Genomic DNA, 26,888 nt, shown 5'->3' on the forward strand with positions numbered 1-26,888 from the left:
TATTTCTTATCTTCGTTTGGCTTCGTTTGACATAGTTTATTTACTTCTCCACAATTGCCTTTGTTCAACCTGGTATAAAAAGCCTTTAGGTTTTGCCACTTCTTTGGGCCATCTCCTTACGAGGGCTTCCATATCACCTAAAACTTGATTAAATAAACTTGTATGGTTTTTTCCTGTTTACCCGTCTTATGTCAATTTAATTCTCAGGCCCAGCCAAAAACCCAGATAGGGTAGAGGTAAAATTTTGCCTCCCCTGCAGAGGCAAGCCCTAGATACATTTTATTCTATTGATGCACAGCAAACAACCATAGCTGTTTACACCTTTATTTTCTGTTGTAGGAAAAATAGAAGCTTGGTATTAGAACACAGAGTGGTACACTTAGGATGCAGTATGTTGTCCATGGGTGAAGTTTATTCTCTAGCTTATTTTTCATATTAAGCTGCCATTTCCCAGTGCAGCCTAGAAGATGCTAAGAGGAACTGTGAGGAAAAAGATGTTTCAAGGCCAATCGTGTTTTAGAAATGATGGATTTCTTTATTGTAGGTCTTTGTAGAACCATCATTATGTTAGTATATATGGTGATTCTCCAGGAAAAGGATATTCCTGTATGCTTCAAACGGTGAAGCACTTTAATGTTTGTTAAATTTTAAAAGGAAGAAAAAAAGAAAGAAAAAAAGAACCCCCAACTGGTTTTTTGATGATAAGAATCCATTATGGAAGGAATTAGTAGGTTCAGGATAATCTAGAAATCCGAAAATCTCCAACTTCCCCCATAACTTAAACTCTTTCCCAGGACTGACAGTTATCTTTTAGGGTCTCCTGGCTATTTGGTAGCATTTGTGAGGTACATTGAAATTTGTGGGGTTTAACTTTTTTTTAGTAATCTCTATACCCAGTGTGAGGCTCGAACTCGTGACCCTAAGATCAAGAGTCATGTGCTCCACCAACTGAGTCAGCCCCAGGTGCCCTGGTACACTGAAGGTTTTATGTGACTTTTTTTTTTAATTATGCTATGTTGATCACCATACATCATTAGTTTTTGATGTAATATTCCACGATTCATTGTTTCCATATAACACCCAGTGCTCCATGCAGTACGTGCCCTCCTTAATACCCATCATCAGGCTAACCCATCCCCCATCCCCCTCCCCTCTAGAACCCTCAGTTTGTTTCTCAGAGTCCATAGTCTCTCATGGTTCATCTCCCCCTCCGAATCTATGTGACTTTTCTAAAAGAGAAAATTATTCTGTTAAAAATCACATTTGACAAGACTTTTTGTAAAAGAGACACTGTGTGCTAAAAGGAGTTTCTGAATATCAATTTATTTTTGTGTTTTTCAAGTCAAGACTGTATGACCTATGTATGAGCTATCCAGTTTTTACATACCAGAATAAAAAGAACAAGCAAAGGTTGTACAGGATATCTGATTCTTTTTAACCTGAACAGAAAATAAGTAAGTAGACAAGTTTGCCAAAGACAGTGGTAAAAACTGAATGTTACGTATTATGGAATCAGTACATCAAGTTTTACTTTGGTAGCCGGTGATTCTTATAGTTAATTCTGCAAAAAAACCAAAAATCAGGTATACAGAAACAAGATTATAAAATGCCCATTTCTGAACCCTAGTCTGATAAAACTGATTTCATATCTAGCTTATTGATAAAATTCAGTTTCAGTTTTCCCTGTGCAAATAACACATGTAAGTCATTAATGGTGGTTTGGTGAGGTGAAATCAATTTATCTTAGGATAGTTCAACATAATAACCCAAATATAAAAAAGTTATTCAAGATTCACAGAGATAAACCAGTGCCTAGGAAACATAATTCACCCATGTGCGTAATTATAACATATTTTTTTAAACATAAAATCACAGTCAAAGACAGTGATAACATTGCATACTCAGTGCATTGCTTCATGTAGTGCATTCCTATGGCTCATCTGGAGTTTAACACCATGTAACCACCATACTTCTAATGAATGGGCTTCTAACATACACAGATCCATTCAATTCTTTTAAAAAATCCAAAACTCTCATTAAAGACCTTGAGCTTGACATATAAGGACTTTATGTTTTAATATCCCAAACATTGGGAAGATTAGGCGTGAAGCATAGTAACCGCCCCCTTGTAAGCAAGACTGCACATAAACTTGTTATATACCCACAAAGAACCCTCAAAACAACTCAATACTGCAGACCGAGGGGGGCACATTTATTATTTAGCCAAAGAAAATTCAAATGGCCTTCCTGGAGTCAAATGTACCCCAAGATCTATACAAGGAATGAGTATAATGGTGGCAGCTAATGAAATCTGCCACTGTGTAATAAATGCTATTATGCATTGGTGTTGTACATTTTGATAATATACTATGATTTGTTTCCCACTATCGTGGAGCACAAGAAAATGAAACTCAAGACTATCTTGTTAGAACAGGATAAATGATGACCCCAGTTTTAAAGAGGGTTCTTCATTGAAGGAAAAGATAGAGCCATAAAAGTCAAATTAGCTGACTTCAAATGGTTTACATCCCAGGATGAATCAGGTTACACTGATTTAAGCCCAATTTAATTTAGGCAGGTTTTTAACCACAAGAATAAGGACATTCTTAGTACATATTAATAATTAAACCAACATATACACAATTAGCAAGATCCTATATAATAAATGGTTTAACTTGTTCTCAATTATTTCATATCTAATTAATTTGTTGTTTTGTTTAAAAAAAAACAAGCTCAACTTTATTTTACAATGTACTGTATATTTCTAAGTGTGTTCTGTAATGTCATTGAAGCAGTCCAGCTCTCCAGATTCTAAGAGCCAAACTCAACCGTATCTTCTGTTATCTGTTTGAATTCGTAATTGCCTCTGCCATCCATATGCAGGTAGTACTACAGGAAAGAAGTGGGGGTGGGGTGAATCAGTGACTAAGAGAATTTCCTTTTTGTCAGGAATTTATGTAGAGGTTATTATACATGAAAATGATTGGAAATTATTTTAAGCCACAAATACCTTCAGGAAGTTTTATACCCAGAAAGGTAAGACTAAATGAAGAAGTCCACTTTTTTAATATAGCAACAACATAATTCTGCTTGGAGTGGACAAAGTATTTTCCTTTATGAGAACTAAAATACCAAAATTCCTCATTATTTTGAAGGAATCAAATGTTTAAGCACCCTACAAATCAGAATGCTTCTGTAACTCCGCAACCAAGGGTGTGATGTACCACAGGCCGAACTGTGCTAAGTGTAAGCCTATTCAATAGCGCGGTCTTGAATACTTCCTTTTTCTGGTCTCCTGGTTCAGTTCGGAACCTCTAACTTAAGGCTTTTTATTTGTTCATGGTCTTAGTAGAGGAGGAAAAGAGCTGTATGTAGATATGCCTGTATATCCCATCCTACGAAGACACTTAGGACAGCAGTTACTAAGGCTTATTTAGCAGCTTTTTATTTACAGAAAAGACGTGTTTTTCCATCCTCTATCTTATTATTTCTTAGCTATTCTGGCCTCTGACATTGTGGTCTGTGTCATCCCTCCTTCACATAATCACTGCTTGATATTCTGTGCTTGTCTCCCCGACCAGAAGAAGAGGGGAGGTCAAATCCAAGCACTCCCACAGCCCTGTGGCTGTGACATTTACGAGCTCCTGAGAAAACACAAAGGCTTGAATACTTTTTAAACTGCTTTGATTACTAGTTATTCAACTTCTCATTTCATTCTGAAAAATGGACAAATTGTAATATATCATAAGATAAGAAAAAGCATCTTTAAAAGTCACACAGCTATATAGAATTCCATTATTTTCACTAAATACTTTCATACAGGCTACCTCTTCGATGCTCATGGTAATCTAGGAGACAGGAAGGCAAGGATCAATAACTTTATTACATGAAGAAAGCAACTGATGCCAGAAACAGTGGTGCTTGAACCCAGGTTTTCTGACTTCAAATCCCACGCTCTTCATTTTATCATCTGTACACTCTCATCTTAACCATAAGGTTCTTGAGGGTAAAGACAGTACTCTGTGTCCCCCAAGGACATTTAACCCAGTACTTGGCAAAAAAGTTGCTCCATCAGGTATGTATTTTATGGAACAAGATACCCCATACCATTGTTCTAATTTTTCTCAAACCCTTTCTTTTACCTAAAATGTATTTATCATTTAGGAAGGAAGAAAGAGAAGGAAGGAAGGAAAGAGAGAAAGAGAGAAGGGAGGGGAGGGGAGGGAAGAGTTAACAGGGTTTAGTTTGCAGGGTTGATCATTTTACATGAAGAGCTGAAAAGAACTGCCACACTGAGAATGAATGGCACTACTAAAACACCAGGATACATAAGAGATCTGTACCAGTGCAAACCTCACTGTAATCTCTATGTCAATTATAGTGATTACCTAATGATTCTACTTTATTACAGTGCAAAGATAAACACAGCTGACATAATTTAGTTTCCCCTTACAGCCATGATCTCACTAAAAATGTCCTTAAACTTTCTGCCATCTAATCCTTCCTAAGACTCTTTCCCTTCTGTCGATACTGGGTGGTGAGAGAAACTTTACTTAGCCATAGCTGTGATAAGGTTGTGTACATTTTAGTTATTATACAATAGTCATTTATAAAAACGGAGAACCACTAACCACTCTAATATCTCTCAAATCAACTAGGGCTTGTTTAATATGTATTACAGCTTTCAAAACTGACAACTACAATAATATTTAAGGAAAATCTAGAATCACCTTTTGTCCTTCAAGGTATATGTTTATAAGAGAACATACACCAAGATCTAAAACCATAATCACCTGAATTCACATATTTAAATAAGATAAAATTCCACTATACCATTCAATATAAGAAATACAAACCTCATGGTGTTTCCAAAGAGACTTTCTATGTGACACAGTGAAGAGGGTGATGCCGACCTAATACAAAGAAAATGATTTAGGTTTATATCAATAACACAGAATCACAAATCAAACTCATCTATATATTTCAAGCTATTAGAATGATTGTCTTCAGAAGCTATAATTAAAAATCAATGTAAAAGGGAAAAAATTACAACTGATGCCAATGTTCAAGGTAATGTGAAGTACAGACCATCAACCACATAATAAAAACACACAAGTATCAATAAAATTTTTTTTTTAAAGATTTTATTTATTTGTCAGAGAGAGACACAGCGAGAGAGGGAACACAAGCAGGGGGAGTGGGAGAGAGAGAAGCAGGCATCCCGCCAAGCAGGGAGCCCGATGCGGGGCTCGAGCCCAGGACCCTGGGATCATGACCTGAGCCAAAGGCAGACGCTTAATGACTAAGCCACTGAGGTGCCCCAGTATCAATAAATTCTTTAAGAAAAAAAAAACTAACAGGTACTAACATTAAATGTACTATTTTGTGTGGGGCAGAAAATATACATCCTGACACGGTTTCTATTTTATTGTGAAAAATACACGAAAAGAGTACAAGAATAGTAAAAATAGCAAGAGGTCAAAATCAGGAAAATTAAATCAATATAATACTGTCTACAGTCAATCTTTTTCAAATAAAGAGTCATAATCCTTTATTGGAACCCCTGTTTTGGAATGTGTCTGGGAATTCAGATTTTGGAAAAGCAGTATTATCATCAGCATTCTGGCGCAGAAAATATATGAATGTTTCTGTGGCAACATATAAGAACACTGACATTGAGACAAGTTAAGAGTTTAAATATCTTAGTTTAGGCAAGGTTTGGCTACCCCATTAAGCATGCTACAAAATAATGAAAAATCTTTTGGGTTTTGAAACCTTATTGTTTTTTTTTTTTTAAGATTTTATTTATTTCTTTGAGCGAGAGAGAGCATGAGAAGGAGGAGGGTCAGAGGGAGAAGCAGACTCCCCACTAAGCGGGGAGCCCGATGTGGGGCTCAATCCTGAGACTCCAGGATCATGACCTGAGCTGAAGGCAGATGCCTAACCAACTGAGCCACCCAGGTGCCCCAAAACCTTACCGGTTTTTAAACTGTAAATAAAGATTTAGAGATTTCTAATAAATATTTTTTAAAAACCCCACTAATCAATATAACTGCAGATTAGCGGTTCTCACCTGGGGGGGAGGGAGGAGTTTTATCCCTTAGGGGACACATGGCAATGTCTGGAGACATTTTTGATTGTCACAAGTGAGAGTGCTACTAGCATCTAATGAATAGAGGTCAAAGATGCTGTCAAATATCCTATAAAGCCACATCTTCCCATAGTTTGGCTATTGTGGACATTGCTGGAGCAGTGGGGGGGTGGGAGGGATGGGGTGGCTGGGCGATAGATATCAGGGAGGGTATGTGCTATGGTGAGCACTGTGAATTGTGTAAGACGGATGAATCATGGACCTGTACCTCTGAAACAATAATACATTGTATGTTCAAAAAAGAAAAAAGAAAGAAAGAAAATAGCAAGAAGGAAAAAATGAAGGTGGGAAAATCGGAGGGGGAGACGAACCATGAGAGACTATGGACTCTGAGAAACAAACTGAGGGTTCTAGAGGGGAGGGGGTGGGGGATGGGTTAGCCCGGGGTGTTAAGGAGGACACATATTGCATGGAGCACTGGGTGTTATACGCAAACAATGAATCATGGAACACTACATCAAAAACTAATGATGTAATGTATGTTGACTAACATAACGTAATAAAATTAAAAAAACAAAAAATCCCAGAAAGCAAAGGACAGCTCCTCACAACTAAGGATTATTCAACCCAAAATGTCAACAGAGATGAGACTGAGAAACCCTGCTCTACATCAAGGTTTCTTAAAATGGATCTCTCAAGGCTGACAGATAAATGCCAGAGTATCCAGATAATTCCATTATGAGTTCTAATTTTATTTTCATTTTGGTAATTTTTTAAAAATTAGCCTAAGTATAATCTGGATCATTTCTACCATGAGATTTAAGTGCCCAAGTCTGTGTTTGTACTTCTGCTGGTACCAAGTGATTATTTAAAGTGATAGCACTTGGGGTGCCTGGGTGGCTCAGTCAGTAAAGTGTCCGACCCTTGATTTCCACTCAAGTCATGACCTCAGGGTTATGAGATGGAGCCCCATGTCAGGCTCTGTGCTGGTGTGGAGCCTGCTTAAGATTCTTTCTCTCCCTCTGCTCCTCCGTCCCCCACTCTCTCTAACAAATAAATAAAGTTATAGCACTTAAAACTTTTAATGTGCCATAACTTTGGATGCCAGGTGGAAAGATTCTCAAATTGGTTACAAACTGCATGACAAAATAAGTTATCAGAGTAAAACATTTCAATGGTACAACACTTACTTTATTTTTGAGAGCTCACTTCAGATATTTTTTATGATTCTACAGTAATTGGATCAGATCTCAACTTAATGAAAGCATTCTTTCTGATAGAATTACATAAGTAAGATACATAAGCAAAATTCAAAATATAAGATCTGGACCTCAGACTGTATCTTTCCATAATTAAATCCCAAACTGGTGGCTTAGTTTCAGCAAAACAGTATCAGAGTTCGCTTTAATGTTACCAACTTGAAACTGTTTTGTCTATACTTAATTTGTAAATTTATATTTGTTTTGTGGCTGTAATTGAGCTCTAAGTTCAAGGAGTTCATATCTCATTTCATGCTTATACATATTCAACTGCTATTATAGTAATATAATTTTAACTATCAACTGGGGACCCCATAAGACTTTTCTTCTTTTAAATGGAATCTATATAGGAAAATTGCATCTTATGTGGGGACATATAGCCTATAACTAAATATAAGGGGACATCACACGGTCAAAACTACCAGCAAAGAGCCTCTAAATCACTGATCAAATAGAGACCCACACCTCCAATACCTATAAATCTGAAAGTTCATATGAACAGATACATAAAAAGATTATAAATGACCAAAACTGATTCAAAAATAGAAAACAAACCATTAAAGAAATAAAATCAGTACAAAAACATCTTCCTACAAAGATTAATGTAGCAAATTTAGTCTTGCGTCATTATACCAAGGCTTCTCAAACTTTAATGTGCATTTGAATCTTCTGGGAATTTGGTTAAAATGTGGACTCTAATTTGGTAGGGCCAGAGAGTCCACATTCTAACAAGCTCCCAGAAGATGCTGATCAATGACCACACTTTGAATAGTATGAATTCATACTGTAAATACGCAACATGACCTTTTTATATTTACTGTAAACCCCCAAATAACACTTACAACTTGTTGAAAGACTCCTGCACTTCCTCCACTTACATAACACTGTAAAACAGTTAGGATATACTGCTCTTATTCTCAAAATCCAGCAAGAGTATAGATGGTGTGACAATCACCACAGAACTAGTAACTAGTTAAAGAATGGTATCAATAAGCATAGCCTCAGAAAAGGCTACCAAAGGAAACGGGTAAAATGTTGCCCAGGCCAGAGAAAGAAAAAAAAAAAAACAACTGAAACTACCAAATGACTACTATCAAGTTTTACTAATTAAAAAAAACAAATGATATTTAGGTTTCATTCTTAATCTGAACACATTAAGAAAATATCAGTTTATTAACTCTGAGTATAGGGAATGAGGTAAAAGGGAAGTAAATTTAAAAACAGTATTTGTTTCAAATCTAAGATACAGCTAAAGAGAATTATACACAGAATTCATTTATAATTTTTTTTAACTCATATCTATTATCATTTGAAATCTTTATTAAAACAGATAGAACACCCTTTGATAGTCATTTTGTTACTTAATAACTTGAAATCTTCTCTTTGGATAGATATTTGGTTGGACACGGAGTAAACCAAGAAGAATGACAGGGACCCTCAAACTGAGAACCTGAAATGCTTACCTTTCGACAATGACTATAAATGTAGCCTTCCACATCCACACTAACTGCACTTGTGCATTCATCCAAAATGGCAAACTGGGGTTTATGATAAAATAATCTTGCCATCTAAAGCATAAAAAGAAATATTTTGTATAACCACATGCAGAAATTGATAAGCTAAAATAGTTTTACTTAAGTTAAATATGCACTGAGTCTTGTAAAACCAAGTATGAAAATTATTTTAACTCAAAAAACCTACTTCCCCAAAACAAAAACAATAAAACAAAACAAAAAAAAACCTGTGTGTTTTTACTATCTTCCTGAACAAAGGGGAAAATGTAACACATGGGAAATTGACTGTTAAGAGCTAATCCAAAACATTTAAGGCTGATGTGAAATGAAGTTGAGTTTTAAACTATTAGAGAAAGTTCTCTAAACAAGATTAGACGGTACATATTTTAACCAAATCTTAGAATTCAAACTCCAGATGGCTTAAGTGCAAAAATGTGTTTATTTCTAAACATTCTGTTGCTTAAGTAATGTTAATTAATATTAAGCTGCCAATTAATATTTCCCAATAATTTTTGAGTGCACCTGTTTTATATCCCTGAGGTTAATACTGGATGTACTCATTTTTTAAAGGCTCTGCTAGTTTTATAAGTAAAAATTAACACCAAGATTATTATGGCTTCCATTTCATCAATTAGCAAGAATGCTGAACATTTTCTCATTTATTTTCCATATGTACTTTATTTTCTGGGAATTATTTACTCTGATCCTTTGTCTAACTGATATTCCAATTGGTCATTTGCCCCTAGCAATGATCGCCGCATGCCAAGACCAATGGACACTTTTCTATCCTTACCCAATTTATCTTTTCTGCTACATGCAATTCAGATGACTACTTCCTCCTTCTTGAGAAAGTGACAGTGAAACCACAGTCTTAATGTTTCTTCTCACTTCTTAGACTGCTTCCTCAGTTTTTTTTCCAGCATTTACTTCTTCTCTTGACTATTAATGTTGGGGTTCCTCAGGACCAATTCCTCTTTATCCTATATTGTCTCTCCCTGAGTGATCTGACTGAAGCTCATGATTCCAAATATTATTTACATTTGTGAACTCTCAATACCTATCTCTTGCACATCCTTCTCTTCAAATTTCTAGACTGCTAAATAAAAATTCCTATTTGATATTTCTACTCAGTTATCGAATTTTAAAATCCTTAAAATCCATCCATCCACCCCACTGCACCTTAAACATTTCAGAAAATAACACTATCAAACAGCTGCTCAAGCTAGAAGGCCACAAGTCCTCCCTTCTTCTCCTCCCTTTCACACTCCCACACTCATATTTTTATGTCTTTCTGAAAGGACCAGAAGAGAATAAATATAGGGTATGTGTATCTGTACACATGCATAACTGAAGGAAAGAATATGATAAAGTCAGAGGACAGAGGGTCCAAAAACATGGGAGACATTTAGCTTTTCTCAAGAGGATGGATGACATATCCTCCAGAGAGAGAAGGAGAGAGGTCAGGACAGTTCAGTGTGAACTTAATCAAGAGGACTGATTATCTGAAGGCATTCCACAAATGCCTCTCCCCCTGTGTCCCCATGGAACTCTGCATACCTTCATCATCACACTTGGCATATTACATGGCAATCGTCTCATGTGTCTCTCTCCCACTATGCTGTCAGTACTTGATACCACAATATGAGAGGGACTGTAAAGTGAATAAGTACTTAACACTAGTGTGGAACTACCACCTGAGCCTGACAAGCCCCAACCGCACCCCCCCCCCACAGAGGTAAGCTTTACTAGCTATCTTTGCTTGGCAGCCTACTTCACCGTGCTATAGTTCAATTTCCTCTGTACAAGGGGGCACTCAACAGTTCCTGCCTCAAAGGACTTAGAAGAATTCAATGTAAAGGACTTAGCCTACCACCTATCTATTAAGCGCTCAATAAAAATGAGCTGTCAGTGACTGACATGATAACAGCTTCTCTTTTTTCTTTAAGCAAGAGGTGAGCTGTTCTGCTGGGAGTAGGAAATGGGGTAGAAAGCCTGAGACTGGTAGTTTTTAAATGATTATCATGAAAAATGAGAGGGGCAAAAGTAAGTAAAATGATCACCAAAGAACACTGTGAGCCCCTATAAGATTGAAAACTATGCAAGTGTGTGGCACCAAATCACATCATTCTGATCTTTCAGCTGCGCTCAGAAGCCTATGTACAGAAATGCCAAAGCAAAGAACTGTTCTTGGGCTGAAGCTGAGGTAATATGAGGAAACAAAAAGGGGAAAGGAAGTTAAGGGGAAAGGATCATTTTTGTTCATTCCTTTAAGAAATACCTCCTGAGTACCTCCTATGTGCCAGGTCCTAGATTATTAAGTCTGTACTGGACAGGAAAGGAAGCAGAGTCAGAAGGGGACTGATCAATCATAAGAAAAGGGAGGGGTCAATATTCAAGATATCAGCGAGTCTGAAGAAGGGAGACAGTTGCCAATTAGGTAAAAGAAAAATTAATTAAAAAATTGGTTTTAAAAAACAACAATTTTATGACAGAGGTATCTCTAGTAAGAGGGTTTCGGCCCTTCTTTATACTTTTATAAATATTCCAACTTTTCTATCATACATACTTTTTCATAATTCATAATTTTAAAAAAAGCCCCACTGCTATAGGAAGAACAAGCATAGTGGAGTGGGAAAGAGAACTATCAGTCAGAGAAATAAGATACTGCAACTTACGATACTGGGTAGAGCAACCCTGGCTGGTAATGGCTGGGCCCAAAGGAGTGCAAAGGAGGTAAGGAAAATATTACTTTAGACTCTGAGGGGCACTGAGGGAAGAGAACTGGATACAGCCCACCTGCACATCGGAGGCTATATAATGTACTGGTCAGGAGCAACAAGTCTAATGTCAGACCCGCCTGCACTTGAATCTCCATTCTGCTACTCAGTAGCCATGTGACATTAGGAGGCTACTTAAGCCCTACGAGTCTTTCCTTTGTACCTTAATTCCCAGGGCTGTTGGGACAATTACATAGAGTCTGCCATTCAAAACCAATCCTTCCCTCATCATTATCCCAGTGTACTTTGATAGCTAGAACTGAAGACTGCCTTGTGTTACAGTTAGTTGAGAATATTTAGATCTCCTAACTAGATTATTAAGGGCAGGAACCTATCTCAGTGCCTTGCAAAGAGTAGATTCCCAGCTAGTAGTGAACTCTGTGGAAATTATACCACGATTAAGTTTTTTCACCAAAATTATAGAATAACCTTATTTCCCTACATTTACTGACTTTTCTCAAGGAATTTTAGAAATGTGTTCACCAGACCTCCCTTTTATTCAATAGTATTATTCCATTCCCTCCCATTCAAATCTGACTTTCCTTACCCAAAACTTCTGTTTACACCAACCAACCTCCATTCTTACATATTCACTGTTTTGGGTGGTTAGACCTTTCAAGTCTGTTCTTCCTAAAAAATGCTAATTTTTATAATTTACAAATTATTAAGTTTTATAATTTATAAAAATTATGTCCTTACTTACCTCAATTTTTTACTTTGTAAACTTTCAAGCCTACCCAAAAACTGTAAGAGCGGTAAAATGACCATACAAAAACTTTGCCCAATTTCACCAACCTCAACATCTGTTGTATTAGCTTTCCCCGCCTCCCCATAAACCTTTTGAAGGTAGCAAAAGAATATGCTCTCTTCTAAATTTCACAACCAATTCTCCAAATATTGGTCTAGCCAGAACACAACTGCCAACAGCTTGGTCGCACAATAGTGCCATGGGTGAGTCTCCCCATGTCCCAACAACTCTATCACAGTTCCTCTGGTTTCACAGGGCTCCTCCCTCCACTCCTTCCCTCTCCCCAAGATACCATTTCATTCCTCTAGGCCTTGAATTTCTTATCTTCAAATAAAAACTATCCCCTCTGTACCTTTATAACCCCCACACAGGATTCCTTAGTTAAACACATTTATTTTTCTTTCTCTGGATTTACACTGTGTGCATCTGTGAATCTTGACCTATCCTTCCATTTTCTTTGAAGTCATAGTAACAGGAATGTAAATTTGTTCTCCTGACTTGCAGTTATTTCTATAGTCATCTTCTAATTCCAGAAATCTCAATCACTTCAGATTCTCACTCCTACCACCCAATTTCCATTTTGAGTATGGCTGACATCTCTTTTGTTTATGATTCATTCCTCTACAGATTAATCTCATGTTACAGCACTAGCCAGAAAAATCACAGTATCAAGTTGATACTAAGTTCATGCAGAATGGGTATGTTTTGGGAAAAATAACATGCACTATCAGGGAATAAGAGGCAACAAAAAAGGGAGAATATAATTTAAAAATAATGAGTAAACAATTCAGCAATAAGCCATTTCTTTTGCTGTTTTTCTTTGGCTATAGTTTTCTCTAATTTCTACAAGGTTAACACTCTGAAAAAAAAAAATTCCTCTGCAGCTGCTCAAACTATGCTATGCATAGTTAGAAAATGACTCTTTAAAAGTTAACCCTCTTAAAAGAGTATTCAAGGTATCACTCTTAATATGCAGGGTTTGTAGTCATGTTTGATCAGGAATAAGTTTAGACAATCATAAAATTAAAACAGCTCCTTGCAAAGGCCTCTATTAGGAAAGTGTAAAAATTCTACATAATTCTGGGTAGTAGATACTGAGCCCTGAAACCAGGATAGATGTAACGACAGAGGGGAGGGCAGGAGCAGAAAAAAAAGTGGGAACTGAGTAAATCATCTCTAACACCTTCAGATACTTCAGAGAGAACAGCTTCAGTGAGGGGTCAGTAGGGAAAAGATATTAAGACATCTTGGACTACCATATAACCCAGGATCAGTATATGCTAGAAAGTTTCTTTAATTAATCCCCAATGGATTAGTAGTACATAACTGGAAAACTTAGGAATTTTTCAGAATTCTAAATGCACATGCAAGTTATATATTTTGAAGCACTTTTATTATCATTTAAACTATCTGTACTGTAACAACTGCTAAATAAAAAAGATTAAAATTATGTACCTTGATTAATCAAAATACTGGACTCTTAAGAGTGACCTTATGCAACCCGTTACGCTGTCGTGCAATGTGTTCAGAGTATACATACCGCCATTCTTTGCTTCTCTCCACCACTGAGGACATCCATCCAATCCTGAACACTGTCCCAGCCTCCTTCACGTTCAAGGATATGACCCAACTGGACATTATCTAAATATTCCTTTAGTACCTTTCAGCACAATGATTAAAGATGAAATCAAACTTAACGTAAGCCAACATTCTCTATCTTGCTTTATTTTTTAAACTAGAATCACTATAATTCTATTGCCAATATCACTTCACAAAAGAGTGTGACACAAAGATAGCCCTAGCCCTGAACCCTCACTTCCTATTTATACTAACTCTGACAAAACATATTTAGTAGCTTAAAGAGGAATAATGCTACTGTACATAATTATAGGATGAGGGCAATGAGGAAAAAAAAAACAACAGTGTAAAGAGACAAGGTTAAATACTCACTAAGCCATATTTAAGCAGAGTAGTTAATATCTTACCTCAACTTGGAAAATTATATTTAATGACAAGGTTTTAGAAGGTTTTACAGGGTAGGATAAACTACCTGGCAGTCAAAATACTTAACTAATCTGATTAAGATAAAGAATCTGAAATGAGTATTTCCGGTAGGTCTAGGACATAAACGTTTCCTTACTAGATCAGATATCCCCTTCCTTTTCTGATCTTCTCTTCCATCTGGATATATCACTTGGTCTCGAAGTGTTCCAAGAGTCATATAAGGTCTCTGATAGTGACAGAGCAAAAATCATTATAAGTGACTTTTTAAAAAAAACTTATCATGTTAATCACCATACATTACATCATCAGATTTTGATGTAGTGTTCCATGAGTCATTGTTTGTGCATAACACCTGCGCTCCACGCAGAATGTGCCCTCTTTAATACCCATCACCAGGCTAACCCATCCCGACCCCTTCCCCTCTAGAACCCTGTTTGTTTTTCAGAGTCCATAGTCTCTCATGGTTCGTCTCCCCCTCCGATTTCCCCCCCTTTCATTCTTTCCCTCCTGTTACCTTTTTTTTTTTAACATATAATGTATTATTTGTTTCAGAGGTACAGGTCTGTGATTCAACAGTCTTGCACAATACAAGCGCTCACCATAGCACATATCCTCCCCAATGTCTATCACCCAGCCACCCCATCCCTCCCACCCCACCCCCCACCAATCCAGCAACCCTCAGTTGGTTTCCTGAGATTAAGAATTCCTCATATCAGTGAGGTCATATGATACATGTCTTTCTCTGATTGATTTATTTCACTCAGCATAACACCCTCTAGTTCCATCCATGTTGTTGCAAATGGCAAGATCTCATTCCTTTTGATGGCTGCATAATATTCCATTGTATATATATACCACATCTTTCTTTATCCATTCATCTGTCGATGGACATCTTGGCTCTTTCCACAGTTTGGCTATTGTGGACATTGCTGCTATAAACATTGGGTGCACGTACCCCTTCAGATCTCTACATTTGTATCTTTGGGGTAAATACCCAGTAGTGCAATTGCTGGATCGTAGGGTAGCTCTATTTTCAACTTTTTGAGGAACCTCCATACTGTTTTCCAGAGTGGCTGCACCAGCTTGCATTCCCACCAACAGTGTAGGAGGGTTCCCCTTTCTCCGCATCCCCGCCAACATGTCGTTTCCTGACTTGTTAATTTTAGCCATTCTGACTGGTGTGAGGTGGCATCTCATTGAGGTTTTGATTTGGATTTCCCTGATGCCAAATGATGTTGAGCACTTTTTCATGTGTCTGTTGGCCATTTGGATGTCTTCTTTGGAAAAATGTCTCTTCATGTCTTCTGCCCATTTCTTGATTGGATTATTTGTTCTTTGGGTGTTGAGTTTGATAAGTTCTTTATAGATTTTGGATACTAGCCCTTTATCCAATGTCATTTGCATTGTCATTTGCAAATATCTTCTCCCATTCTGTCTGTTGTCTTTTGGTTTTGTGGACTGTTTCTTTTGCTGTGCAAAAGCTTTTTATCTTGATGAAATCCCAATAGTTCATTTTTGCCCTTGCTTCCCTTGCCTTTGGCAATGTTTCTAGGAAGAAGTTGCTGCGGCTGAGGTCGAAGAGGTTGCTGCCTGTGTTCTCCTTTAGGATTTTGATAGACTCCTGGGCGCCTGGGTGGCTCAGATGGTTAAGCGTCTGCCTTCGGCTCAGGTCATGATCCCTGGGTCCTGGGATCGAGTCCCGCATCGGGCTCCCTGCTCCTTGGGAGCCTGCTTCTCCCTCTGCCTCTCTCTCTCATGAATAAATAAATAAAATCTTTAAAAAAAAAAGGATTTTGATGGACTCCTGTCTCACATTTAGGTCTTTCAACCATTTTGAGTCTATTTTTGTGTGTGGTGTAAGGAAATGGTCCAGTTTCATTCTTCTGCATGTGGCTGTCCAATTTTCCCAACACCATTTGTTGAAGAGACTGTCTTTTTGCCATTGGACATTCTTTCCTGCTTTGTCAAAGATTAGTTGACCATAGAGTTGAGGGTCCATTTCTGGGCTCTCGATTCTGTTCCACTGACCTATGTGTCTGTTTTTGTGCCAGTACCATACTGTCTTGATGATGACAGCTTTGTAATAGAGCTGGAAGTCCGGAATTGTGATGCCGCCAGCTTTGCTTTTCTTTTTCAACATTCCTCTGGCTATTCGGGGTCTTTTCTGGTTCCATACAAATTTGAGGATTATTTGTTCCATTTTTTTGAAAAAAGTGGATGGTATTTTGATGGGGAGTGTATTGAATGTGTAGATTGCTCTAGGCAGCATTGACATCTTCACAATATTTGTTCTTCCAATCCATGAGCATGGAACGTTTTTCCATTTCTTTGTGTCTTCCTCAATTTCTTTCATGAGTATTTTATAGTTTTCTGAGTACAGATCCTTTGCCTCTTTGGTTAGATTTATTCCTAGGTATCTTATGGTTTTGGGTGCAATTGTAAATGGGATCAACTCCTTAATTTCTCTCTCTTCTGTCTTGTTGTTAGTGTACAGGAATGCCACTGATTTTATAAGTGACTTTTTAAAAAAATTAATTAAAATATCTTTACATCAAAGATTACAAAATAACTCAAACAAGGTCTTACCTGAGGAACATAAAATAACTTCCCTCTCTCAGGTTTAGTTAGACGTCCTCCAAAAAGAGGCCATAACTATAAAAGGAAAAGGAGTGGGGAGAGGAGCAGTTGTAAATATCACAATGTGGTAGATTGTATGGCAAAACAAAACTGCAAAATCTTGAGGCCAACTTGTACTTACTTCACCAAGAACACGGAAAAGTGAACTCTTCCCACAGCCATTTGGACCACAAATTAAAACATTGGCCCCAGATCGAACCTGAAAGAAAATCAGTCTGTGAATTAATAGTGAATATATACTCAGTGAACATTTCCTTAGAGTCAAATCATTCTTTGCTAATGATAAGCTTTCTATTTTGTCTATAAGTGTGGTAACAGGTAGAAGAAGCAGAGGGTATGGTTGAAGAGACCTTTCACTTTTGTTTACTTTCAAATTTTACACACTTTTTTTCATTTAATAATCACTGAGTGAAATCAACTTAATCAGAATACAGAACTACAGCTTACAAATTTTGAGGATTCTTGAAAACAAGTATGTGTGTATATGGTCTTTTTAAAAAAAAAATGGAATCATACAATATATGTTCTACATGTTACTATTTAACAATATATCACAAAAATTATTCCAAGTCAGTATATTCAGATTCCTCCCATCCTATTTTTTTAATACCTACAGTGTATACCATTCTAAGAACACACCATAATTTATTTAAAAACTTCCTTTTTGTTAAATATTTAGATCATTTGTATTTTACTTTGCTCTTTTAGATAATACTGCAATGAACCAGAACCACTGAGCAAATTTATGTATTAGTGAGAAATGTTTCTATGATCAGGTTCTTAGAAGTATACATATATTATAAATATTTACAAGTGCCACCAAATCACTCTGCAGTGATGTAAAGTTAAATGAGAAAATGTGATCAAGAGTGGTTAAGTTCTGAGCTTACAGTCTCATGTAAGTATTTAATCAACCCTGTGAAGAATCAGAAACCTGGGTTACAATTCCAGCTCACAACATCACACAGCAGTGTATCACAGCAGGAAAGAAGACAACAGAGATGTGAGTTACTCTGGTTGTGGAACCTGCCTCTGACAAATTTTTTTAACTGTTGAGGCCCTACATTGCTATTATTTAATTCAGTGAATATTTATTGAATGCTCAGTGTCAGGCTCTGCTCTAGGTAATGGGGCTACACTAACAAAAGAAAAAAAACAAAACAAAACCTGCCCTTACCACTTTACATTCTAGTAGGAGAGACATATCATAAAGAATACACACATTAAATGAGTAAATTAAATAGCATATGAGAAAATAAGTGCTATGGAGAAAAAAATCTATCAAGGGGAAGAAAATTTGGGAGTGGGTAGGGGAGGTTACATTTTTAAGGTGGTCAGGCCAGGTCTCACTGAAAATGGTAACTGGGCAACTTTGAATGGAGTGAATTAGGAGTTTATCTGGAGGAAGAGTGCTCCAGCCCAACCCCACCCACAAAAAGATGGTTCAAAGGCACTGAGACAGGAATGTACCTATCCTGGTCAAAAAAATACAGAAAAGAGGCTGAGAAGAACAGGGAGGAAAGAGTAGTAGGAAAAAACACAGAGAGGTAAGAGACTGGGGGAGGGCAGTGCAAATTCGACAGGGCACTGGGAGCTACTGCAAGGACTACCTTTGACTTTGATGAAACACAGAGCCGCCATCAGCATTATTCCCAGTAGCCAAAGGTGGAAGCAACTGAAGAGGATGAATGGATGAACAAAATGTGGTCTATCCATACAATGGAAGAGTATTCAGCCTTGAAAATGAATGAAATTCTGACACCTGCTACAACACGGATGGACCCTGAAGACATCATCAAGCTAAGGACATAAGCTAGACACAAAAGGATAACTCTTGTAGGACTCCACTTCTATGAAGTTCTTAGAACAGTCATATCCATAAAGGAGAATAGTAGTTACCAGGGGCTGGGAGGAGGGGTGGGGGGAGGGGGAATGAGGAGTTATTATTTAATGGGTACAGAGTTTCTATCTGTTATGATGAAAGAGTCCTGGGGATGGTTAGTGGTGACGGCTGCACAACACCGTAAATGAACTTAGTGCCACTGAACTATTTACAAAAGAATGGTTAGGAGTACATTTTATGTTATGTACATTTTGTCAATAAAAAAAATTTTAATGGTTGAAAGGGGTAAATTTTATATATATTTTACCACAGTAAAAAAAGAATGAGTTTCTGGGCACCTGGATGGCTAGGTCAGTTGGGTGGCTGACTCTTATTTCAGCTCAGGTCATGATCTCAGGGTCATGACATCCAGCCCGCTGCTGGGCTTCACACTCACTGGGGAATCCGCCTCAGGATTCTCTTTTCTCCCTCTCCCACTGCCCCTACCCCGGCTCTCTCTCTCCCTGTTTCTCTTGTTCTCAAATAAATAAATCTTATTTTTTTTTTAAAAAAGAATGGGCTTCTAAAAAAGGTTGAGAATTACTAGCCTACCACATAACTGATCTGTAATAAAATACCACATTGTATGCATTTCAGTGTTAGAGAATAAACTATATGGAATCATTTTTCCAGAAAAAGGAACTGTCCCTTTTTCTGAGAAATTATTTTAAAGAATCTTTTTGATGAACTTCCTAAGCAATTACCTATTACCTTTTCCTATGAAATTGAACATCGCGAATATTCCTAATAATTCAATTTCCTGTGAAATTGAAGATAGTGAATATTCCTGACAGACTTCTTCCTAAGCAATTACCTACTATCTTTTCCTGTGAAATGGAGTATAGTGAATACTTCTGATTATATATAATAATTTTACCTTACTATAATAGTGATATCCTTAGGAGCTCCTAAAGTTCAGGGCTGTTAATTAAACAGTCCTCTACTACTATGCTTTGAGGAATGTCAGCCGTATATACTGTCTTCTGTTCCTAACTGTTCATTGTGGTTTTCATCGGTAGCCAATATTTCTCTGTACTATTTGTTGCAATGTGCCAGGAAACCCAAAACCAAATATATAATGATCTGTAAACATAATAACTTAAGAGATATCTAAAGGCATTGTCTTTTATGCTCAAACGTCTTAAATTCAGCATTAACTTTACCCCCATGGCTTTTGGCAATGTTGGACAAACTTCCAATATGACATCAGCCGTAATAAGCCAGCAATAGGTTTTCCATAGTAAAGATTTTTCAAAATGTTTTTATTTCCCCCCCAGGTTAAATTAAGACTAAAAGATAAGGGTAACTTTCGCTGCAAATTAAGTTCTTAATAACTTACTGAGGTTCCTGTACTGGTTTAATGGGACAACAGTTGCTTTATATGGCTGTTTTTTCTTTTAATGTTTCAAGTTTTATTTAAAATTTAGTTAACATATAGTCTAATATTAGTTTCAGGAGTAGAATCCATCATCACTTACATATGGCACCCAGCGCTCATCACAAGTGCCCTCCTTAACACACATCACCCATTTAGCCCATCCCCAACTCACCTCCCCTCCAGCAACCCTCAGTTTGTTCTCTATAGTTAAGAGTCTGTTTTATGGTTTGCTTCCCTTTTTTTTCCCCTTTCCCCTAATGCTCATCTGTTTTCTTAAATTCTACATAGGATGTACCACTATATTTTTACCAATTAAAATATGCCCCCCCATATAAGACTTCCTGATAAATCCAACTTTAGAATTTACCTTAATAATGTCATCAAAAACAGTTCTACACATAAATATGATTTAAGTAAAAGAGAGATTATACAAAAGTATGCTGCTTATGAAGATTCATAGACATCTTCAAATATTAGAAACGTGCCTTACTAAAAAGGTAAAAATTTTAAATAACTTACAAAGTACTATTTTAACACTGACATTATAACCTACAAGTCATTAATCTCTTAGGGTCTCCTCAGTCTACATCTAGATAAATAAATATCTGTTCTGGGGGAGTTTATAAAGGAATGAGGTATAAAATGTCCTATTCCAAAGAAGCTTATATAATTTTGTTATTATGTAAAACAAAAGACAAAAAAATCATAAAGCATTAAACAGTTCTTTTTTGGTGGCCAAGTCTGTTTTATTATGCCTCTGTCTAGATGAAAGAAATCCTTATTTTCAAATAAGCTAAATGGGTAGAAGGTTACAAAGAACTGAAGGATGTGTGTTAAATAAAGGCTATGCTAAGAAAAATGATGGAAAGACAATAAATGGGAAAAGGCCAAGTCTAACTTAAAATACCTTAAGTCGGAACGAGAGAGAAGAGGAATTCTTTATAGAAGACCCAAAGAAACAGCTTCCATTGGAAGAGAAGACAAAATAAGAATCAACAGGATAGCAACAGGTGGTACAGAACATGGTCACAAAGTAAAAAAAACTTGAGCAAGTAGGGGCATAACTAGGGACTCAAATAGGACTTTCCTACTGAAACCAAACTAAGAGCAAGAAAGTGAAGGGTTTGAGACTACAAAAGTAAAGTTATAGGGACTGAAGGCTAGAAGTATATTAAATCCAAACATAAGGGCTTTAAAAGGAAGAGCTTCTGGATACTTCAGTGTGGTAACCATGTGACAAAGTGAGTAATATCACAGATAATCATCTTACCTCTTCTATGTTTCTTTTTAAAATTATTATGTAATGTTAGTCACCATACATTACATCATTAGTTTTTGATGTGGTGATCCACGATCCACTGTTTCCATATAACACCCAGTGCTCCATGCAGTACGTGCCCTCCTTAATACCCATCACCGGGCTAACCCATCCCCCCACCCCCCTCCCCTCTAAAACCCCGTTTGCCTCTCAGAGTCTATCGTCTCTCATGGTTCGTCTCTCCCTCCGATTCCCCCCCCTTCATTTTTCCCTTCCTTCTCCCAATGTCCTCCATGCTATTCCGTATGTTCCACAAATAAGTGAAACCATATGATAATTGTCTTTCTCTGCTTGACTTATTTCACTGAGCATAATCTCCTCCAGTTCCACCCACGTTGATGCAAATGGCGGGTATTCATCCTTTCTGATGGCTGAGTAATATTCCATTGTATATATGGACCACATCTTCTTTATCCATTCATCCGTTGAAGGGCATCTCGGCTCTTTCCACAGTTTGGCTATTGCGGACATTGCTGCTATGAACATTGGGGTGCATACGGCCCTTCTTTTCACTACATCTGTGTCTTTGGGGTAAATACCCAGGAGGGCAATTGCTGGGTTAGGGTAGCTCTATTTTTAACTTTTTGAGGAACCTCCAGACTTTTCCAAAGTGGCTGTACCAACTTGCATTCCCAACAGTGTAAGAGGGTTCTCCTTTCTCCACCTCTCCAACATTTGTTATTTCTTGCCTTGTTAATTTTTGCCATTCTAACTGGTGTAAGGTGGTATCTCAATGTGGTTTTGATTTGAATTTCCCTGATGGCTAATGACGATGAACATTTTTTCATGTGTCTGTTACCCATTCGTATGTCTTCTTTGGAGAAGTGTCTGTTCATGTCTTCTGCCCATTTTTTGACTTAATCATTTGTTTTTTGGGTGTTGAGTTTGAGAAGTTCTGTATAGATCTTGGATACCAGCCCTTTGTCTGTAGTGTCATTTGCAAATAACTTCTCCCATTCCACGGGTTGCCTCTTTGTTTTGTTGACTGTTTCCTTTGCTGTGCAGAAGCTTTTGATCTTGAGGAGGTCCCAAAAGTTCATTTTCCCTTTTTTTGTTTCCCTTGCCTTTGGAGACGTGTCTTGAAAGAAGTTGCTGTGGCTGATGTTGAAGGGTTACTGCCTATGCTCTCCCTTAGGATTTTGATGGATTCCTGTCTCACACTGAGGTCTTTCATCCATTTTGAGTTTATCTTTGTGTATGGTGTAAGAAAATGGTCACGTTACATTCTTCTGTATATAGCTAATTTTTCCAGCACTATTTATTAAAGAGACTGTCTTTTTTCCATTGCATATTTTTCCCTGCTTTGTCGAAGATTAGTTGACCAGAGTTGAGGGTCCATATTTGGGCTCTCTATTCTGTTCCACTGATCTGTGTGTCTGTTTTTGTGCCAATACCATGCTGTCTTAGTACGGCTTTGCAATATAGCTTGAAATCTGGCAATGTGATGCCCCCAGCTTTGTTTTTCTTTTTCAACATTTCCTTGGCAATTCAGGGTCTTTTCTGGTTCCATACAAATTTTAGGATTGTTTGTTCCAGCACTTTGAAAAATGTCATTGGTATTTTGATGGGGCTGGTGTTTAAAGTATAGATTACTCTGGGCAGCATAGACATTTTAACAATGTTTATTCTTCCAATCCATGAGCCTGGAATGTTTTTCCATCTTTTTATGTCTTCTTCAATTTCTTTCATAAGTGTTCTGTAATTTCTAGAGTACAGATCTTTTACTTCTTTGGTTAGGTTTATTCCAAGGTATCTTATGGTTTTCGATGCTGTTGTAAATGGAATTGATTCCCTAATTGCTCTTTCTACAGTTACATTGTTGGCGTATAGGAAAGCAACTGATTTCTGTGCATTGATTTTGTATCCTGCCACATTACTGAATTCCTGTATGAGTTCTAGTAATTTGGGGGTGGAGTCTTTTGGGTTTTCCACATAAAGTACCATGTCACCTGCGAAAGAGAGAGAGAGTTTGACTTCTTCTTGCCAATTTGAATATCTTTTATTTCTTTTTGTTGTTTGCTGTTGCTAGGACTTCTAGTACTATGTTGAACAGTAGCAGCGAAGAGTGGGCATCCTTGTTGTGTTCCCGATCTTAAGGGAAAGGCTCTCAGCTTTTCCCCATTGAGAATGATATTTGCTGTGGGCTTTTCATAGATGGTTTTTATGAAATTAAGGAATGTTCCCTCTATCCCTACACTCTGAAGAGTTTTAATCAGGAAAGGATGCTGTATTTTGTCAAATACTTTTTTTGCATCAATTGAGAGAGCCATATGGTTCTTGTCTCTTCTCTTATTAATGTGTTCTATCACACTGATTGATTTGTGAATGCTGAACCACCCTTGCATCCCAGGGATAAATCCCACCTAGTCGTGATGGATAATCCTTTTAATGTACTGTTGGTGATCCTATTTGCTAGGATCTTGTTGAGAATTTTGGCATCCATATTCATCAGGGATACTGGTCTATAATTCTCCTTTTTGATGGGGTCTTTGCCTGGTTTTGGGATCAAGATAATGCTGGCCTCATAGAATGAGTTTGGAAGTTTTCCTTCTATTTTTCTGAAACAGCTTCAGGAGAATAGGTATTTCTTCTTTGAATGTTTGGTAGAATTCCCCAGAGAATCCATCAGGCCCTGGACTCTTGTTTTTGGGGAGGTTTTTGATCACTGTTTCAATCCCATTACTGGTTATTGGTCTATTCAGGCTATTTCTTCCTGTTTCAGTCTTGGGAGTTTATAGGTTTCCAGGAAGGCTTCCATTTCTTCCAGGTTGCTTAATTTATTGGCATATAGTTGTTGATAATAATTTCTAATAATTGTTTTATTTCCTTGGTGGTAGTCGTGATCTCTCCCCTTTCATTCATAATTTTATTAATTTGGGTCCTTTCTCTTCTTTTGGGTAAGTCTGGCCAGTGGTTTATTGATCTTAATTCTTTCAAAGAACCAGCTTCTAGTTTCATTGACCTGCTCTATTGTATTTCTGGTTTCTAATTCATTGAAATCTGCTCTAATCGTAATTATTTCTCTTCTAATGTGTGGCTCAGGCTTTACTTATTGTTCTTTCTCCAGTTCTTTAAGGTGTAAAGTTAGTTTGTGTATTCGTGATTTTTCTATTTTTTTGAATGAGGCTTGGATGGCTATGTATTTCCCCCTTAGGACCACCTTTGCAGTATCCCATAGGTTTTGGACCAATGTGTTTTTGTTCTCATTGGTTTCCATGAATTGTTTAAATTCTTCTTTAAATTTCCTGGTTGACCCAAACTTTCTTAAGCAGGATGGTCTTTAGCTTCCAAGTGTCTGAATTTCTTCCAAATTTTTTCTTTCAAAGCATCGTGGTCTGAGAATATACAGGGAACCAGTTTCAAAGCATTGTGGTCTGAGAATATAAAGGGAATAATCTCAATCTTTCTGTATCGGTTGAGACCTGATTTGTGACCCAGTATGTGTTCTATTCTGGAGAAAGTTCCATGTGCGTTCGAGAAGAATGAGTATTCTGTTGTTTTAGGGTGTAGAGGTCCATCTGGTCCAGTGTGTCATTCAAAGCTCTTGTTTCTTTGTTGATTTTTCTGCTTAGATGATCTGTCTATTGCTGAGAGTGGAGTGTTGAGGTCTCCTACTACTAACGTATTATTATCAATATGTCTCTTGATTTTGGTTAACAGTCGGCTTATGCAGTTGGCTGCTCCCATATTGGGGGCATAGATATTTACAATTATTAGATCCTCTTATTGGATAGACCCTTTAAGGATAATATAGTGTCCTTCTGTATCTCTAACTACAGTCTTTAGCTTAAAATCTAATTTGTCTGATATGAGAATTGCTACCCCCCTTTCTTTTGAGGTCCGTTGGCATGAAAAATCGTTCTCCATCCCTTCACTTTCAGTCTGGATGTATCTTCAGGTTCAAAATGAGTCTCTTGTAGACAACATAGGGATGGGTCATGTCTTTTTATCCAATCTGTACCCTGTGCCGTTTCATGGGAGCATTTAGGCCATTCACGTTGAGAATGATTATGGAAAGATACGAATTTATTGTCATCATGTTGCCTGTGAAGACCGTGTTTTTATAGACTGTCCCTGTAAATTTCTGTTCTATATCACTCTTGGGGTCTTTCTCCTTTTATAGAACCCCCCTCAATATTTCCTGCAGGGCTGGCTTGGTGGTCACAGATTCTTTCAGTTTCTGCTAGTCTTGGAAGTTCCTTGTCTCTCTATCCATTCTGAATGACAGCCTTGCTGGATAAAGGATCCTTGGCTGCATGTTCTTCTCATTTAGTACCCAAAATATGTCTTGCCATCCCTTTCTGGCTTGCCAGGTCTCTGTGGACAGGTCTGACGTTATTCTGATGTTCCTCCCTCCATACGTAAGAAATCTCTTCCCCCTCACTGCTTTCAAGATTGTTTCCTTGGATCTAAGATTTGTGAATTGTACTATTATATGTCATGGTGTCGGTCTGTTCTCATTGATCTTGGGAGGGGTCCTCTCTGCCTCTTGGACACGAAAGCTTGTTTCCTTCCCCAGATTAGGGAAGTTCTCAGCTACAATCTGATCAAATATAACTTCTAGACCTCTCTCTTCCTCCACCCCCTCAGGAATCCCAATAATTCTGATATTGGAATGTTTCATTGAGTCACTAATCTCTCTCAGTTTGATCCCTTTGTTCCTCCCATGCCGCCTCGGTTTCCTTTTCTATCATGTTTTCCTCTAGCTCACTAATTCGTTCTTCTGCCTCATTTACCCTGGCAGTCAAAGTATCCAGTTTAGACTGCATTTCATTCATAGCATTTTTATGTTTGGCCTGATTAGAGCTCATTTCTGCCCTTAGATGTTCTATATTGTTGTTAGTATTTTTCTCAAGCCTAGATATCACCTTCAAAATTGTTACTTTGAAGTTTATTTCTAACAGCTTGGTTATATCCATATCCATTAGTTCTGTGGCAGGAGCCACAGTCTCTTGAGTCTTTCCTTTGTGGGGGGTTCCTCCTCTTAGTCATTCTGTTGAGGGGTAGTTGAGGTAATGCAGAGTCCAAAGTATTGACCACAACCCAAGCAAGATGCACCTGTTTTATAGGGACCTTAGGGTTGTCAGCCTCTTGTTCTTCTAGCCTGTCTTCTGGGGGAGGGGCCTGCCATGCTGTTACTCAGGCAACCCTGTTTGGGCAGAGGTTGCCCCCTGGGGGGGGCGGGCTCAGTGAAAACTGTTCTGGGGGGCTTCTGTTCTCTGGCGGCTTTCTGAGTTTCTTCCAAGAGTCAAAGTAGAAGTGACTGCATCCAAACCTCTG

General features: G+C 37.6%; 1 protein-coding gene across 2 annotated transcripts in view; it reads right to left on the reverse strand.

The window, feature by feature from the left end:
* Positions 1 to 1,305: 1,305 nt before the first annotated feature.
* ABCD3 (ATP binding cassette subfamily D member 3) overlaps positions 1,306 to 26,888 on the reverse strand; it is an 82,078-nt gene continuing 56,495 nt past the window's right edge. For both annotated transcript variants that reach the window (XM_025872234.2, XM_073896275.1), the window contains exons 17-23: positions 17,152 to 17,229; positions 16,980 to 17,045; positions 14,530 to 14,619; positions 13,930 to 14,049; positions 8,814 to 8,918; positions 4,857 to 4,913; positions 1,306 to 2,889 (exon numbers count right to left, since the gene is read on the reverse strand). In XM_025872234.2, the coding sequence (XP_025728019.1) occupies positions 2,812 to 2,889; positions 4,857 to 4,913; positions 8,814 to 8,918; positions 13,930 to 14,049; positions 14,530 to 14,619; positions 16,980 to 17,045; positions 17,152 to 17,229 (594 nt within the window). In that variant the 3' untranslated portion in view covers positions 1,306 to 2,811. The remainder of the gene's footprint in view (positions 2,890 to 4,856; positions 4,914 to 8,813; positions 8,919 to 13,929; positions 14,050 to 14,529; positions 14,620 to 16,979; positions 17,046 to 17,151; positions 17,230 to 26,888) is intronic.

The sequence above is a fragment of the Callorhinus ursinus genome, unplaced genomic scaffold (genome assembly GCF_003265705.2).
Source record: "Callorhinus ursinus isolate GAN/ISIS: 27379988/994484 unplaced genomic scaffold, GSC_fseal_2.0 scaffold9, whole genome shotgun sequence".
NCBI classification, from domain to species: Eukaryota; Metazoa; Chordata; class Mammalia; order Carnivora; family Otariidae; genus Callorhinus; species Callorhinus ursinus.